Below are 18,961 nucleotides of genomic sequence, written 5' to 3'. Positions count from 1 at the left end.
AGAATTGGAAAAAACTACTTTAAATTTCGTATGCAACTGAAAAAGAGCCTACATAGCCAAGACAATCCCAAGCAAAAAGAATAAAGCTGAAGGCATCATGCTACCTGACTTCAAACTATACTACAAAGCTACAGTAACCACAACAGCATGGTACTGGTTCTAAAACATATATACAGACCAACGGAACAGAACAGAGGCCTGAGAAATAATGCTACACATCTACAACCATCTGATCTTTGACAAACTTGACAAAAACAAGCAATGGAGAAAGGATTCCCTATTTAATAAATGGTGTTGGGAAAACTGGCTAGCCATTTGCAGAAAATTGAAACTGGTCCTCTTTTTTACACCTTATACAAAAATTAACTCAAGATGATTAAAGATTTAAATGTATGACCTAAAACCATAAAAACCCTAGAAGAAAACCTAGGCTAAATACCATTCAGGACATAGTCATTGGCAAGGACTTCATGACTAAAACATCAAAAGCAATGGCAACAAAAGCCAGAATTGACAAATGGGATCTAATTAAACTAAAGAGCTTCTGTACAGCAAAAGAAACTGTCATCAAAGTGAACAGGCAACCTACAGAATGGGAAAAAATGTTTGCAATCCATCCATCTGACAAAGGGCTAATATCCAGAATCTATAAGGAACTTGTTAAACAATTTTACAAGAAAATAACAAACAACACCATCAAAAAGTGGAGGATGAAGGATATGAACAGTCACTTCTCAAAAGAAGACATTTATGCGGCCAACAAACATATGAAAAAATGCTCATCATCACTGGTCATGAGAGAAATGCAAATCAAAACTACAATGAGATACCATCTCACGCCAGTTAGAATGGTGATCATTAAAAAGTCAGGAAACAACAGATGCTGGAGAGGACGTGGAGAAATAGGAAAGCTTTTACCCTGTTGGTGGGAATGTAAATTAGTTCAACCATTGTGGAAGCAGTGTGATGATTCCTCAAGGATCTAGAACCAGAAATACCATTTGACCCAGGAATCTCATTACTGGGTATATACCCAAAGGATTATAAATCATTCTACAATAAAGACATATGCACATGTATGTTTACAGCAGCACTATTCACAATAGCAAAGACTTGGAACCAATCCAAATGCCCATCAATGATATAATGGATAAAGAATATGTCACCATAAAAAAGGATAACTTCATGTCCTTTGCAGGGACATGGCTGAAGCTGGAAACCACCATTCTCAGCAAAGTATTGTAGGAACAGAAAACCAAACACTGCATGTTCTCACTCATAAGTGGGAGTTGAACAATGAGAACACATGGACACAGGGAGGGGAACATCACATACTAGGGCCTGTTGGGAGGTGGGGGCCTAGGGGAGGGATAGCATTAGGAGAAATACCTAATGTAGATGATGGGTTGATGGGTGCAGCAAACCACCATGCCACGTGTATACCTATGTAACAAACCTGCATGTTCTGCACATATATCCCAGAACTTAAAGTATATAAAAAAGGAAAGTTCAGGTCAACATCCACCAATGTAGAAAATCATTTAGCACTCAAAATTTCAGAGGGCATTTATACCTAAAGGTGAACTCTGCCTCCAGCAAAGTCAACATAGGAATAGATTGGGTATCTTAAAACTAAAAATGTAAATTAGTGGATGATTATTTCTTTCAGGAAATGGTTTTTCATTTACAAAATTTTTACACATGACATCCTTCTTCTAGTAATTGAAATGATCCCAATGTTAAAAAAATTTTCATAGATTATTAGAACACCTTTTATACTAAGGTGAGATAAACTCAGGAGGATATTCATTCTTCTATCCAGTGGACATTGTAATGCAATCCTGAGGTTCCTTTCAATGAAGGACTTACAGCCTCAGCTGGTGGAGAGTGATGTTGACTGACAGCTTTGAACAGTCAGTGCTTTCAAAAGATTGACTCAGCTGCAGAGAGCCACCTTGCACTATGTCACACTCATTCCTGGATGGCCCACATCCAGTGACTGATCTAGGCAAAGGTATAAAGGCCACCTATCTTAGCCCAATTTAGAACAACTCTGAAGGTCCAGTCTGTCTCCAGAGTGCCCACTAGGATTGACTGAGCCTGCTGTTGAGTTTGTATTACTGCTCAACTTCTGCTCAATCCTTCTTCCTCCCTCTCCGTTTTTAGTGTTGATCTCAAAGATTCCTTTTTTTTTTTTTAATTTATTTATTATTATTATACTTTAAGTTGTAGGGTACATGTGCATAACGTGCAGGTTTGTTACATATGTATACTTGTGCCATGTTGGTGTGCTGCACCCATCAACTTGTCATTTACATCAGGTATAACTCCCAACGCAATCCCTCCCCCCTCCCCCCTCCCCATGACAGGCCCCTGTGTGTGATGTTCCCCTTCCTGAGTCCAAGTGATCTCATTGTTCAGTTCCCACCTATGAGTGAGAACATGCGGTGTTTGGTTTTCTGTTCTTGTGATAGATTGCTAAGAATGATGGTTTCCAGCTGCATCCATGTCCCTACAAAGGACACAAACTCATCCTTTTTGATGGCTGCATAGTATTCCATGGTGTATATGTGCCACATTTTCTTAATCCAATCTGTCACTGATGGACATTTGGGTTGATTCCAAGTCTTTGCTATTGTGAATAGTGCCGCAATAAACATACGAGTGCATGTGTCTTTATAGCAGCATAATTTATAATCCTTTGGGTATATACCCAGTAATGTGATGGCTGGGTCATATGGTACATCTAGTTCTAGATCGTTGAGGAATCGCCATACTGTTTTCCATAATGGTTGAACTAGTTTACAATCCCACCAACAGTGTAAAAGTGTTCCTATTTCTCCACATCCTCTCCAGCACCTGTTGTTTCCTGACTTTTTAATGATCGCCATTCTAACTGGTGTGAGATGGTATCTCATTGTGGTTTTGATTTGCATTTCTCTGATGGCCAGTGATGATGAGCATTTTTTCATGTGTCTGTTGGCTGTATGAATGTCTTCTAAAAACATTCTTCATGTTAAACTGTGTACCAGAGGCTATTTTCCATAGATCCCAACATAACATTATAGAAAATGCATCAGAGATAGTAGAATATTGAAGAAAAATGAAAAAAAAAATGAAGGACTTAGATATTAGGGAGTATAGAATTAAGATTCAAGCTAATTAAATACAGTAGTTTAAAAAATGTTTATGTATAATCTAAACGATATGACTTTCAATTTTTAACATAATTTTTAAATTATGTTACTGGAAGTAAAAAAAAGGTATTCCCTTTACCTCCTCCCATCTATAAGAAAATATAATTTATATGCACTTTATTATTGATGAATAAAATAAGAAATACTAATAAAACTGAAAAAAGTGGAAAAATGAAACAGGGAAAGGGCAAAATTCTATGATCATTTTACTGTACCAGTTCATCTATAGTTCTTTTCCATTTTCACTTCTAATCCTGTTCTATACACAGATGCTTTTTTTCGTCTACTTTTACCAAATCAGACATTTCCTAGAGATTGTTGTTGACTCTGAATCACAAACATGTATTCTTGCCACAGAAAGCACATTGTAAAGTTTAAACATGGAATCCATTCTTATACAGCCTAAGTAGCTATATCCAAGTTTTAAGTTGTTTATGATTCATAGCATAGTAGTTTTCCAGGGCTGCCATAACAAAGTACCACAACTGGGTGGTATCTTAAATGACAGAAATTTACTGTTTAGTAGTTCTGGTGATTAGGAGTTGATCAAGATATGGGAAAGGTCAGTTCCTTTTGAGGGCTGTTAAGGAGAATCTGTACCATTCTCTCTCCTAGCTTCTGGCATTTTCTGGCAATCTTCAGTGTTTCTTTTCTTCAGGAACACTAAGACACCCTGATCTCTGCCTTCGTCCTCACTTGGTGTTGCCCATGTGTGTATGTTTCTGTATCCAAATTTCCCCTTTTATAAGGATGCAGTCATATTGGATTAGGACCCACTCTAATGACCACATACTAACTTAATCATCTGCAAACACATATGAAAAGATTTTTTCATCTGTACAAGTTGCAAGAAGTTCTACTAACATGTACATTGAGAGTAGCCTAATACTTCCAATAACATTGCTATAATATTTGTGTATATATAGTATATATATATTTTTTTCTGATGGGCTTCATCCAAATTGCTATAATATTTAGCCTGAGCAATAAGAAAACATCTTATTTTGTTGTGCAGCATTTCTTATGTTACCAACAACTTGTCATGAGCAAAATTTAACTCAACAAATCAACATATATTGACTGATTGACTGTAACATGCAAAATATTCTGCTATGTATTTTGGGTAATATGAAGACATATAAAAGGAAGACTTTCCTTTTGAAGACTTTATAATATTGTGTTTATATAAACACCAAGGATAAATAAAACAGACACACAGACCAATGGAACAGAATAGAAAGCCCAGATATAATGCCACACCTACAACTATCTGATCTTCAACAAAGTTGAAAAAAACAAGTGATGGGGAAAGAACTCCCTATTCAGTAAATTGTGCTGGGACAACTGGCTAGCCATATGCAGAATATTGAAACTGGATTCCTTTCTTACACCATATATAAAAATCAACTCAAGATGGATTAAAGACTTAAGTGTAAAACTCAAAACTACAAATTCTGGAAGATAACCGTGGCAATATTCTGGACATAGGAATGGGCAAACATTTAATGATGAAGACACCAAAAAGCAATCACAACAAAAGCAAAAATTGACAAATGGGATCTAATGAAACTTAGGAGCTTCTGCACAGCAAAAGAAACTATCAAAAAAGTAAACAGATAACCCATAGAATGAAAGAAAATATTTGCAAACTATCATCTGACAAAAGTCTAATATGCAGCATCAATAAGGAACTTCAAATAATTTACAAGAAAAAAACAGGACTTCATTAAAAAATAGCCAAAGAACACAAACAGACAGTTTTCAAAAGAAGACATACGTACGACCAACAAGCATATGAAGAAAAACTCAACATCACTGATCATTAGAGAAATGTAAACCAAACCACAATGAGATACCATCTCATACCAGTCAGAATGGCTATTATTAAAAGTCAAAAAATAACAAATGCTGGCAAGGCTGCAGAGAAAAAGGAATGCTTATATACTGTTGGTGGGACTGTCAATTAGTTTGACTCTTGTGGAAAGTGGTGTGGTGATTCCTCAAAGAGCAAAAACAGAACTACCATTCGACCCAGCAATCCCATTACTGAGTGTATAACCAAAGGAATATAAATCATTCCACCATAAAGACACATGCAAGTGAATCTTCATTGCAGCATTATTCACAACAGCAAAGACATGGAATCAACCTAAATGCCCATCAATGACGGATTGAATAAAGAAAATGTAGTACATATACACCATGGGATACTATGCAGCCATTAAGGAAGAATTAAATCATGTCCTTCGCAGGAACATAGATGGAGATGGAGGCCATTATCCTTAGCAAACCAATGCAGAAAAGGAAAACCAAATACCACATGTTCTCACTTATAAATGGGAGCTAAGTAATAAGAAGTCATGAACACAAAAAGGGGAACAACAGATACTAGGGCCTACTTGAGGGTGGAGGAGGGGAAGAGAGACAGGATCAGAAAACATAACTAGTGGGTACTCAGCTTAGTACCTGAGTGATGAAATAATCTGTACAACAGTCTTCCATAACACGAGGTTACCTACATAACAAACCCGCACATGTACCCCCGAACCTAAAGAAAAGTATTTTTTAAAAAACAAAACACACCAAAGATACAAAAGACATTTATGTTCACTGTCTGCAGTTTCAGAAAAACGTTACATAGTTCTTCAGTTTGGCCCACATCTCATCATTGCAAAATTTGTTTGTACTCTGACAGCTTAAAGTTGTAAAAATTCCTTGAATCTTGAAATTCTATGAATTTATACAATTAATTACATTGAGAATGACTGTAATAGAACAAGTACTTATCAACTGTTAAATTTAAAAACTGGTTTATTGTGGTTTAAATAAAATAAAATAATAATCTATTTTCACCAAGTTTTAAATTGGTAAACTACTGTGTTGCTCTAAGATCAACAGTTACATTTATTTGACACTCAAGAAAAATTATCCCGAGGTATCAACTTCATGTTTTTAGTTGACAGTGAAGTTTTAGTCATAGAATCTGGGTAACTTCCTGCTAAATAAAAACTTTTTTATTGTGGTTTAAATAAAATAAAATAATGATCTATTTGCACAAAGTTTTAAATTGTTAAATTCATTGTTGCTCTAAGATCAGCAGTTACATTTATTTGACACTCAAGAAAAATTATTCCCAGTTATCAACTTCATGGCTTTAGTTGAGAGTGAAGTTTTAGGCATAGAATCTGGATGAGTAATTTTCTGCTAAAAATTTGCTCTGTGACCCCTTACCAAAAAACATGCAATACATCATTATTTTTACATAAAACACAGCATGATTAATGCTATGCTCAATTTGTTGTCTCACAATTGCTTAAAAAACAATAATAATTTAGGCAAGTAAGAACTACTCTCTAAGAAGATAGGCTTGTGTCATGTTCCACATAATCCTATAGATTACACAGATCCTATTGACTTCTAAAGCAATCTACAAGATTAATTTTAAAATAAGATAACTTTTATTTTTGGAATAATGTCTTTTTTATAAATCACTTTGCTATCAGATTAAAGACATATTTAAACTCTGAGAAGATAAATTTCAGCATTGAACTTTTTTTTTAGGCTTACTAAGTGTCTCTGCTTATATTTATTTATTCACTTATTTATTATACTTTAAGTTCTAGGGTACATGTGGACAACGTGCAGGTTTGTTACATATGTATACATGTGCCATGTTGGTGTGCTGCACCCATTAACTCGTCATTTACATTAGATGTATCTCCTAATGCTATCCCTCCCACCTCCCCCACCCCATGACAGGCCCCAATGTGTGATGTTCCCCACCGTGTGTCCAAGTGTTCTCATTGTTCAATTCCCACCTATGAGTGAGAACATGAGGTGTTTGGTTTTCTGTCCTTGCAACAGTTTGCTCAGAATGATGGTTTCCAGCTTCATCCATGTCCCTACAAAGGACAGGAACTCATCCTTTTTTATGGCTGCATAGTATTCCATGGTGTATATGTGTGACATTTTCTTAATCCAGTCTATCATTGATGGACATTTGGGTTGGTTCCAAGTCAGATGAGTAGATTGCAAAAATTTTCTCCCATTCTGTAGGTTGCTAGTTCACTCTGATGGTAGTTTCTTTTGCTGTGCAGAAGCTCTTTAGTTTAATTAGATCCCATTTGTCAATTTTGGCTTTTGTTGCCATTGCTTTTGGTGTTTTAGACATGAAGTCCTTGCCCATGCCTATGTCCTGAATGGTATTGCCCAGGTTTTCTTCTAGGGTTTTTATGGTTTTAGGTCTAACATTTAAGTCTTTAATCCATCTTGAATTAATTTTTGTATAAGGAAGGGATCCAGTTTCAGCATTCTACATATGGCTAGCCAGTTTTCTCAGCACCATTTATTAAATAGGGAATCCTTTCCCCATTGATTATTTTTGTCAGGTTTGTCAAAGATCAGATGGTTGTAGATGTGTGGTATTATTTCTGAGGGCTCTGCTCTGTTCCATTGGTCTATCTTTCTGTTTTGGTACCAGTACCGTGCCATTTTGTTTACTGCAGCCTTGTAGTATTGTTTGAAGCCATGTAGTGTGATGTCTCCAGCTTTGATTTTTGGCTTAGGATTGTCTTGGCAATGGGGGCTCATTTTTGGTTCCATATGAACTTTAAAGGTGTTGGGTTTTGAGGGTGGATGTCTTGTGGATAGCTTGATGCCTTCCCCTTAGTAAAGAGTTCACAGGAGATCTGGTTATTTAAAGAGTATGGCACCTCCTCCCTCTCTCTCTTGCTCCCTCTCTTGTTGGCTCCCCCTTTGCCTTCTGCCATGATTGTAAGCTTCCTGAGGACTCACCAGAAGGTGGTGGTAGCACAACACTTCTTAAACAGCCTGCAGAACCATGAGTCAAATAAACCTCTTTTCTTTATAAATTATCCAGTCCAGATAGTCTTTTATAACTATGCAAAACAGACTAACATCCTGGGAATAAAATATATTAATGAATCAGTATAATACTATTTTAGTTGTGTTGAATTTTGAGCTGAAGAAGGCAGCTGTTCAGTATTTTTACAAACATTTTTGTCAAAGTTATGGAAATTAGCCATCCCTTTCAACCTTTCTAATTTGAAGCAATCACTGTGTTCTGCAGAATACATTCTCAGAGAATGGGTAAATCATTATCTCCCTTGGGATCTCTGGTTCCAAGCCTTTGAAAAAGGGGAAATCTTCCAGTTTTACAAAAGTTAATTGCCAGTGACTAGTCTACACGGACATGATTAGGAATGCAAAATGGGGCATATCTGGGATCTCCTAACCATCCCAACTTAATCATTATTTTTATTACTTGTTTCCCTGTGAATTCTGTGTTATTAAAGCTGAACTGCTACATCATCGATTGTATTTTATAAATTGTTAAATTTCCCTGTTATCAATAATGTCACTTTTAGTTCAATTAGCTGAGTTTTCTTTGCGTCAACATGTTCCAACTTCAGAATTGTTTGCTCTTTTTTCACAGAGGAAATGTCTTTTGAAAGCTTTACTGACTCCAGGCAGATTTCTTTCAACAATTTCTTGCTTCTTGTGGTAAGTTTGTTCCAGAGAAAGATTAATAGTCTAAGACCCTCTATCTTATTCATATTTTTAATAATATATAATGTTTTCATAGTCTTTCATGTTGTTTGATTTTATTTATATTTTTACTCATCTTTCCAAAGAGATAAATATGTGTGTATATATATATACATAAATATAATGCCTTTTCTATTTTACTATTGTATTTTTTCTGCTTATCTCTTCTGTAGTTCTCTTAAAATTATTAATTTAATATTACAGAAAGGCTATCATTTTAAAAACAAGATTATTTACTCTCCCAAAAATTTCAAAATAATTATGCTTCCCATGCAATGTTCACATATTGAATTCTCAACTTTGTTTTTAGGTGACAAGAAGTTTATATTATTTTGTTATAACAGTAGTATGAAAATTTATATATTTTTACTAGTTCTGGTTTAGAAAATGTTAATATGTAAGAAGATTATAGACATAAGAATTATTCTACTGAATAATTAAAACATTGTCTTAAAAGTTGACTGGCAATTCTCTCCCACGTTCTGAATTTTCATTTTTCTTTTCTTTTTTCATGAACAGGTTTTGCATATTATGTAATATATTATAGAGGAAAAGAATTAAAAATAAGAAAGTAAAAATCATCCCATAAGGTTTTTTTGTTTGTTTGTTTGTTTGTTTTTAAAGAATACATGCAAGGGTGTTGCAACACATGTAATGCACGTTAAATACTCTTGTTTGTCTGAGTTTTCTGCAACAAGAACTACATTTTGCATGGTTTATATGACACATAAAAAGGTAATTTCCAAAATAAATACTATAGGGATGATAGAAACCTTGGGGATCATGTACCTAGAGCTTAACCACATCACATAAAAATCTATAGAAAAATACAGGCTTCAGGACCTATTTCAGAGTACAGGCAATACTAGGTGGAGAGTTGTTAGATGTTGGAAAACTGTGTTATTCTACCACCTCACTTGGTAATTGTGAAACATCCTCTATGTTTGACATCTACTGGTCTAATATACCAACTGCTTCATTTTGGAGCTATAGAACAAAGAACTAGGTGATTAACTAGTTAGTTTAGGGTTATGTAACTAGGAGATGAGCTCAAAGTCTCCTCTCCATCAACCACCAGTTCTGTGCTGTTTTCCCAATTCAATTCAATTCAATTCAATTCATCCAATTCAATGGAAGAGCAAGTATTTATTGGCCATTTGGGGGGGAGGGGTTTATTGTTCCAATCTTGAATGATTGATTTTAGGCACATTAATGGAGATATTTTAGATACAGTTTTCTTAAATCAGAATACATTGAAAATTTCAGGAGCACTTGAATCTTTTAGAATTATGTTAATTTTAGATTTCTTGCATAAATCCACTTTCATCAATGAGGTTTCCATAGCATTTGTTAAAATTTCAAAGAGGATATGCTCCTCTAGAAACATTAAATACTATTGATAAATCCTTATCTCCAACTAATTTGTTTTACTAGACCATGTTAGTAAATGACATGTTAGTAAATGGCATTTACTAACATTTACTAACATTGCTATTAATGTAATAGCATTAATGCCAAAAGTTTTGGGATGTGATATTTAAATTTACCTATCTTCCCCAACTATGTAGGCTATTGAAGATAATTCAGTATATTGCCACAGTTTAATCATTTTTTTCTTTGCTTTCCTATTTGCACATAAAAGTTATACAAAGTAAAACATACTGAATATTCCTTTTATGATTTTTATATTCTACTTTTAGCATTTCAGAGAAATGAAGAGTAAGAAAATAAGTCAAGGGAATACCACATATGCATAACAACATCGTTCACTTTGTTTCAGCATGCCCGGTATTTGGAAAGTAATTGCATTCTCTGGTTAGAGAACGAGACTCTAAAGTAAAAAAGAAAGGCTTTTCATCAGATGTCTTTATTCAGCATTATATTTTATATGGATGCATCAGTAGTATATGCTTAGAAAGAATGCAATGAATATATATACTGCTTTTGTAATAGGAAAATTTTTCTGAAAAAAAAAAACAAATATCATGTAAGAACAGATATTTCTATCTCTAGATGTTAGAAGAGCAATTATGTTCCTGTGAGCAGCTGATGGAGGACATCATCAACATGGAAGTACTCCTTTGTGAGAGAAGTATCAGCTTACCTTTATATTAATAGATATTACCTTTGGATATATCTGTGGGAAAAGAAAAGCTATTTCAGTAAGTGGTATCTCTATTGTACTTCTCCACCTAAGTCAAAATATTCTTTCAGATGGCTTCTCTAGTTAAGGTACTTCCAATAAAAAAGATATAAAATTTCACAAAATACTCTTTTTTTTAACCAAATTAATGTCAGAATTATGACATAATTCTGGCTTCTGTATTTATTGTCCTTTTGACTCTGCTGAAGATTTGAGTAGTTAAAGGCATATATAGAAGTATATATTCTTCAATTGTTTAGACATTACATCATGATAATAGTGAGTCTAATAAGATAAAATGTTACTGACAGAGCAAAAAAGAAATAGAAATCAAATAAGCTGTTAAAACTTCCACAATATAATTTATTACACTATTTTCTCCACTGACAAGTATTTTGAGAATAAAAATCTTTTACAACAAATTTAGTTATAAAATAAACTTGTAACACATTAGAGGCTCTACTAGATATTATCTTAGCAGAAATACCATTTTTTCACTAAGCTTCAGGTATGTGAGACTACCTATATGAAAATATTTTATGTTGATGTCCATTATGGCTAGGAACAGTTGAAGAAAATGAGGCTTAACCCAAGGGCAAACCTGTGAATTGCAGAGAATTTTTTCTGGCTGTATCACTTTTACTACATTTTTTTTTTATTCATATGGTTACTCTTTCCCCATTTTCAATCATCCAACACTCTTCTGTTATCTAGCTTGTTCTTCCTTCATGCAAACATAATTAGAGCTGATAACAGCTATTTGAACATGTTAACTCACTCATTTTCTTTAGAGTTAGTGTAGTAGCTCAGCCAAGCATTAAACTTCTCTCTCATTGTAGAATAAAATTGTTTTTAATTAAAGTTAATTAAAGTAGGGAGACTCCAATGACATCATATTTACTGAAATGCAGAATAATTCTGAATGCAACTCTGGTAGCTTTTTGAGGGTCTTCAGTGGTAATAATATGAGAGTGTAGAAACAGAAAGGATAGAATTGGGACTTTGTGTCCATCTGTAATGGCAAAGTTAGACAGGGGGCTAGTCTGGCTTTGCCTGCTGAAGGCTTATTTAACAGAGGACTTGGAATGTGAGTGAGCATGCCTGGAATACTAAAACATTTCTAAGGGCTTATTTTTGTGTAACACCATGAAAAAATAGTTAAATAATGAAACATACAACCTTAACATATTCTTAGTTTCTAATGTGACAATGGTAATTCTCAAAAGATAAATCTGCAAGTAAGTTTAATAAATAAATATATTTCCTTAAAAATGGTGTGTGCTTTTTATAGAATTATGAGCAAATAGTTACATGGCAGGATACCTCATATCTAGGATATATTCTTTTTTAATTGTAACTATTCATTGAAGATATAGGATTTCATAAATTGAGAGATGAAAGGAAAGGAGCTTGACAAACTGGTAAAGAAATTCAGACATGGCAAAGAATAACTTGTTGCAGGCCATGCAATACATAAAATCTATAGAATTTATTTCTGTTTAAACCTATTTAACTGAATGGAAAACTATACAGACAACCAGGTTTTGAGGGGCCAGAAATTTGGTGAGAATAGTGAGGCAGGCGTAATACTGAGGTGAGCCTTACATTTCCCTTGAGGAATCTTTTAGTTTCTAAATAGCACAAGGCCAAAAGACCAAGAAGACAGCCACAAGGCAGATAAAAACCTAAGCTAAGACTTTGGCCTTATTGGGATGTCTCAAGATAAAACTTGTAGTTTAAGAAAGCAGGATGTCAAGAGACTAAATTACAAAGAAAAAGGGAGAAGAATAAGGGAATTTTAGCATCGTGTCATGTTCCTCCTTAAGACGTTTGCTAAATTTTATCTGGTATAGGGCTAACAGGATATCAAATGGAGTCAAGAGTAGCAGCTAAAGGTATGGGCAGCAAAACAGGGTATTTGGCAGTTTCCCAGGATTGAAGAAGAAAAAATTGGAGAAGGGACTCTAGTTAATATCCCTGACTTCTTATTATAAATAGAATAAAAGAAGGTTATACTCCAAAAACATAGGTAACAAGAATTATATCAACTCTTAACAAAAATGTGAAACTCAGCTCCGGACAAGCACAACCCCACAATGGAAAAGCAGGTCTGCCCCATATTTAAGGTACCTGAGAAAAATCTAAAGGAAATCCTCCCTGAAGGAAGAAAATATGAGACAAAACATCAAATTATATCTATAATTTTTCATTAGCAATATTCTACATGTGATCAAACTTACTAGGCATGTCAGAAGTCAGAATCAAAAAACAGAAAACTAAAACATAATATAAGCAGATACAAAGGTGAATTAGAGTTGGAGATATCCATCATAGATTTTAAAATAACAAAGAATAAAATGCTGAACAAAATTGTTAGCAAGATCAAGAATCTCACTATGCAACTGGAATTTATAAATAATAACCCAATGGAAATTACAGAACTGAAAATGTTAACATTTAAATTAAGAATGCAATAGATGTGCTTAAACAGTTAAAGAGAGGATTTTTGAACTAAGGAGAGATCATTATAAAATATACAGACTGAAGTTCAAAAACTAAAGAGAATCTATAATATACAAAAGAGCATACAAGACACATGAGACAATTTAATATCTGTAATTGTATTTGTATAACAAGAGAAGAGAGAAATGTTAAAGAAGCAATATTTGAAACTATAATAGGTGAGAAACTTTCAGAGCCAATAGAAAGACATCAACCCACACAATCCAGAGCATTAACAAACACCAAGGAGAACTGGGGCATGAGGTAGGAAAATCTAAAAGCATTAGAGTAAAACTGACCTTTTTTTAAATGCATAAAAATGTTGTAAAAGCAGTCAGATAAATAAAAGACATTATCTTCAAAGGAAAGACACTTCATTAGAAACTATGGAGGGCAGAAAACAATAGAATGACATTTTGTAAATGCTCAAAGAAAATATGCCAAACTGTACTTGTTTATTCAGCAAAAATATCCTTCAAAAAGGGAAATTAAATAAAGATGTTTTCAGCCAAACAACTGAGAAAACTCATCAACAGCAAACCTGTGCAAACATACATATTTAAAGGAATTCATTAGACAGAAGACTAATGATCTAAAGAGAAGCACAGAAATGAGAGAAGGAAAGAACAATGAAAGAGTTAAATATGTGGGTAAATCAAAACAAAAATAACCTAAGTAGACCGGGTGCAGTGGCTCACGCCTGTAATCCCAGCACTTTGGGAGGCTGAGGCAGGCAGATCACAAGGTCAGGAAATTGAGACCATCCTGGCTAACACGGTGAAACCCCGGCTCTATTAAGCATACCAACTTTTAATTCAAAACTGCTTCATAATGCAATTTGACCAAAAAAGTCTACATGCTAAAATAAGATATAATCCTACAACAACTGACTAAAGCATAACATTACAAAAATTTATTTGTATTAAAAAGATAGGTTAATTAAAAAGCAACTCACCTGATTAAGGTAACTATTTTATGTTGTTATTAAAGGCAAATGAAAAACAGACTTTATAAAAATGTAAAGATCATGTACTGGCTATTCCTGACCAGATTAGCACTTATCTCTAGAATAATGCAGATTGTCTTCTATTATAATCTGTTAATTATACCTTGGGGCCATAAACACAACCAGTTTCTAGAACAGGGATACAAATATATTGCTTTGAGGACAGAAAAATATATCCTGACCAAGAGATTGTTTATGGCAGTTAATTTATGGATTGTAAAAATGTAGTAACCATATAACTCGGGGAGGACAGGTGTACTCACTGACATGGTTTGACTCTGTATTCCCACCCAAATCTCATCTCAAATTGAAATCCCCATGTATCAACGGAGAGACCTGGTGGGAGTTGATTGGATGATGGGTGCAGTTTCTCCCATGCTGTTCTCATGATAGTGACTGAGTTCTCATGAGATCTGATGGCTTGATAAGTGTTGGCAGTTCCTCTTCCCTCTGTCTTTTCTGCCACATTGTGAAGAAGGTACTTGCTTCTCCTTTGCCTTTCACCATGATTGTAAGTTTCCTGAGGCCTTCCCAGCCATGCTGAACTGTGAATCAGTTAAAACTCTTTCCTTTATAAATTACCCAGTCTCGGGTACTTCTTTATAGCAGTATGAGACTGGACAGTAAATTGGTACAAGAAGTGGGGTACTGCTATAAAGATAACCTGAAAATGTGGAAGCAACTTGGGAACTGGGTAACAGGCAGAGGTTGGAACAGTTTGGAGGGTTCAGAAGAAGACAGTAAGATGAGAAAAAGTTTGGAACTTCCTAGAAACTTGTTAAATGGTTTTCACCAAAATGCTGATAGTGATGTGGACAATGAAGTTTAGGCTGAGGTGGTCTCAGAAGGAGATGAGGAACTTATTGGGAACTGGAGTAAAGATCACTCTTGCTGTGCTTTAGCAAAGTGACTGGCAGAATTTTCCTCATGCCATGGAAATCTGTGGAACATTGAACTTGAGAGAGATGATCTAAAATTGTAACTTATATTTAAAAGGGAAGTGGAGCATAAAAGTTTGAAAAATTTGCAGCCTTACCATGTGGTAGAAAAGAAAAATCTATTTTCTGGGGAGAAATTAAAGCCAGCTGCAGAGATATGCATAAGTAATAAGGAGCCAAATGTTAATTGCCAACAAAATTGGGAAAATGTCTCCAGGGCACATCAAGAGACCTTGGTGGCAGCCCCTGCCATCACAGGCCTGGAGGCCTAGGAGGGAAAAAATGGTTCTGTGGGCTGGGACCAGGGTTTCCACTGCTGTGTCCAGCCTCAGGATATGGTGTCCTGTGTCCCACTGCTTCAGCTCCAGCCGTGGCTAAAAGGGGCAAGGTATGGTCCAAACTGTTGCTTCAGAGGGTGCAAGCTCCAAGATTTGGTGGTTTACATGTAGTGTTTGGCCTGAGGGTGCACACAAGTCAAGAATTGCAGTTTGGGAACCTCTGCCTAGATTTCAGAGGATGTATGGAAATGCCTGGATGTCCAGGCAGAATTCTTTCACAGGGTCAGAGCCCTTTTAGAGAATCTCTGCTAGAGCAGTGTGGAAGGGAAATGTGGGATTGGAGGCCCCCTCAAAGAGTCCCCACTGGTGCATTTCCTAGTGGAGCTGTGAGAAAAAAGCCACCTTCTCCGGACCCCAGAATAGTAGGTCTACTGACAGCTTGCACTCTGCAGCTAGAAAAGCTGCAGGCACTCAACACCAGTCAGTAAAGGAGCTGCCCAAGGCTGTGGGAGTCCCCTCCCCATTGCATCAGCATGCCCTGGATGTGAGACATGGAGTCAAAGGAGATTATTTTGGAGCTTTAGGATTTAATCACTGCCCTGTTGGCTTTCAGACTTGCATGGGGCCTATAGCCCCTTGGTTTTGGCCAATTTCTCCCATTTGAAATGGGAGCATTTATCCAGTGCCTGTCCCCATACTGTATCTTAGTAACTAACTTGCTTTTGATTTTACAAGCTCGTAGGTGGTAGGGTCTTGCCTTGTCTCAGATAGACATTGGACTATGGGCTTTTGAGCTAATGCTGAAGTAAGAGTTTGGGAAGGCAAGATTTGTTTTGCAATGTAAAAAGACATAAGATTTGGGAGGGTCCCAGGGGCAGAATAATATGGTTTGGCTCTGTGTCCCCACCCAAACTCATCTCAAACTATAATCCCCACATGTCAAAGGAGGGATCTGATGGGAGGTAATTGGATCATGGGGGTGGTTTCCCCTATGCTGTTCTTTTGATAGTGACTTAGTTCTCATGAGATCTGATGGTTTTATAAGTGTTTGGCAGTTCCTCTTCCTTCTCTTTTCTGCCACCTTGTGAAGAAGGTACTTGCTTCTCATTTGCCTTCCACCATGATTGTAAGTTTCCAGAGACCTCCCTAGTCATGTGAAAATGAGTCAATTAAACCTCTTTCCTTTATAAATTATCCAGTCTTGTGCATTTCTTTATATCAGTGAGAGAACAAACTGATACACTCACCATTTAGAAGATTCTATTTTGCCTCCTTGGTGTTTTTGTTTGGCTTTTTGTTCTAAAGTAGAAGTGTTTTCTCTATCAATGAAGAAAGAATTTGGCAGAGTTACATTAAATGTTCTCTTCAGAACAGTATGCCTTAAAAACGGACTGAGCTGTGGACATTAAAAAAAAGAATAGCATATTTTAATTGTATCATTCATAAACTTTGAAGTATTATTTTACATTAATCAATAATGAACTCATTAACATATAATAACTTACCAACACCATTTATTGATATCTTACATGTTTGGATTCCTAGGGCTAACATACATAAGTATAATTTAAAATATCCAAAAGTAAAAAATAAAATAAAATATATAAAAGTTATAAGTCATGAACTTAATGCATGTTTAATGTTCTTCTAAAAGTCATATATATTTGGTAGAGGCAAAAACCTTTGATGAAATCTAAAATTTCTTTTAAAAAAAGCAATATGTACATTTTTGCATGTATTAATATCAAATAATTTTTATTCCCAAAATAAATCTTGCTTCCAATGAAAGCAGATATTGACTTTCCAGATGTGTCTTCTCTCAGCATTTATTCTTTCAACAAATGTTTGTTAAATGCATATTATCTGCCTATTTTCCAACTATTAACATGCAGTAACAAGATAAAGTCAATTTACATTCACCATTCAACATACCAATGAAAACATTAAGAAAGACAAAAATTCAAAGGAACTTTTAAAACTAAAACAAACTCTTATTTCCATTGCTCTGAGGACTGTCCACCAAATTTCTTGCAAAAAGGAGCTGATTGAAGAATGAAATTAATGGAATAGTCATTCAATCAATATTTATTTGAGTGCCTCTTATGTGATATGTATTAGTCCTAACATAGCTATTATCAATGATCCTCTTTTTTAAATCTTCTCCTCCACAAGAACGTCATATAATAGGATATATTAAAAAGTTAGAAATTGAGATGCATATTTAGTAGGTACAAGTTGAGAATATTGCATTCTTAGATTTACAGTTTTTCATTGCCTGTCTTCATGTAATAGAATGAGGGTTACAGGTTTAAAGTCAGCTTCATGTGGAAAGATAATTCATAGAAATTTTTGACTCAGATATTTTCAGTGTCTGTGGACTTCAAAATGTTACCTCCCCTTTCTGAACTTAGGTTTCATCACTTTTCAAATGGAGTCAAAGCGATCTATTTTATGTAGGTTTAGGGGTTATAATAATTGAGTTAAAGTATGGAAAGTAGTCCTTTATCTTAAAAAGGCAATATAGCTTAGTGGTCAAAAGCATGAGCCTTTCATTGGTTGAAACCCTACTCCTGCTATCTGCTTTCTATGTGTTCTTAAGCAACTTACTATCTCTGTGCTTTGGTTTTGTAGCTGTTGTTGTTTTTCTTGAGACAGGGTCTCACTCTGTTGCCCAAGCTGGAGTGCAGTGGCTCAATCTCAGCTCACTGCAGCCTCAGTCTCTTAGGCTCAAGCCCGGGATTCTCCCACCTCTGCCACTCAAGCAGCTGGGACTACAGGTATGCAACACCGTACCCTGCTAGGTGCTTTGGTCTTTACACTTGGAAAGAGAAGATGCTAAAATAATAAGATATTTTTATGAGGATTACATGAGTTAATAATGTATAAAGCATATCAAGCATGGCCTATCAAAACCATATGTGTCTATTACTATTATCCTCCTCCTCATCATCATCTTGTGTAATGTCTCCCAATGAGTAAATATTTACATCAAATTAATTAAAAATAAACTTTTATTCTTATAATTAGGGCAGTGGTAAATAGGGCAGTTAGAATTTGCCCTCAGTCCAACAGTCTGTAAAGACAGTAAAAGTTCATTGAGGTAGATTATTTTAGCATATCATTAGGATAAAATTAAAAGGAATAGTATTTCCATGATCAGGGTGAGAGCACAGAGCCAGGGCAATCCACATGTCCTACTGTTGGGAAGTTTTGGTTTTGCACAGACGCCTTCTTTTAAAAGCATAAACAAACAGAAACACAATTCCAATGCAAACAACATATCCTAAAGGAAAGTAGCATTAATTTGAAGCTATATTGTAAAAAGTCAC

General features: G+C 35.2%; 1 protein-coding gene across 6 annotated transcripts in view; it reads right to left on the bottom strand.

The window, feature by feature from the left end:
- Positions 1-10,573: 10,573 nt before the first annotated feature.
- The window catches only part of LOC105486404 (sperm tail PG-rich repeat containing 2), a 657,812-nt gene continuing 649,424 nt past the window's right edge, over positions 10,574-18,961 (bottom strand). For 2 of the 6 annotated variants that reach the window (XM_011749285.2, XM_071093287.1), the window contains 2 exons: positions 16,880-17,028; positions 10,580-10,902 (listed from right to left, as the gene is read on the bottom strand). In XM_011749285.2, coding sequence (XP_011747587.2) covers position 10,902; positions 16,880-17,028 — 150 coding nt within the window. In that variant the 3' untranslated portion in view covers positions 10,580-10,901. Of the gene's footprint in view, positions 10,903-16,879; positions 17,029-18,961 lie in introns of those variants that run through there. The other 4 variants (XM_071093286.1, XM_071093288.1, XR_011621154.1 and 1 more) reach the window with 4 other exon arrangements.

This window comes from Macaca nemestrina, chromosome 3 (genome assembly GCF_043159975.1).
Source record: "Macaca nemestrina isolate mMacNem1 chromosome 3, mMacNem.hap1, whole genome shotgun sequence".
Taxonomy (NCBI): domain Eukaryota; kingdom Metazoa; phylum Chordata; class Mammalia; order Primates; family Cercopithecidae; genus Macaca; species Macaca nemestrina.
Note: the sequence above shows the minus strand (reverse complement) of the source record. Positions and strands in the feature narration are given on the sequence as shown.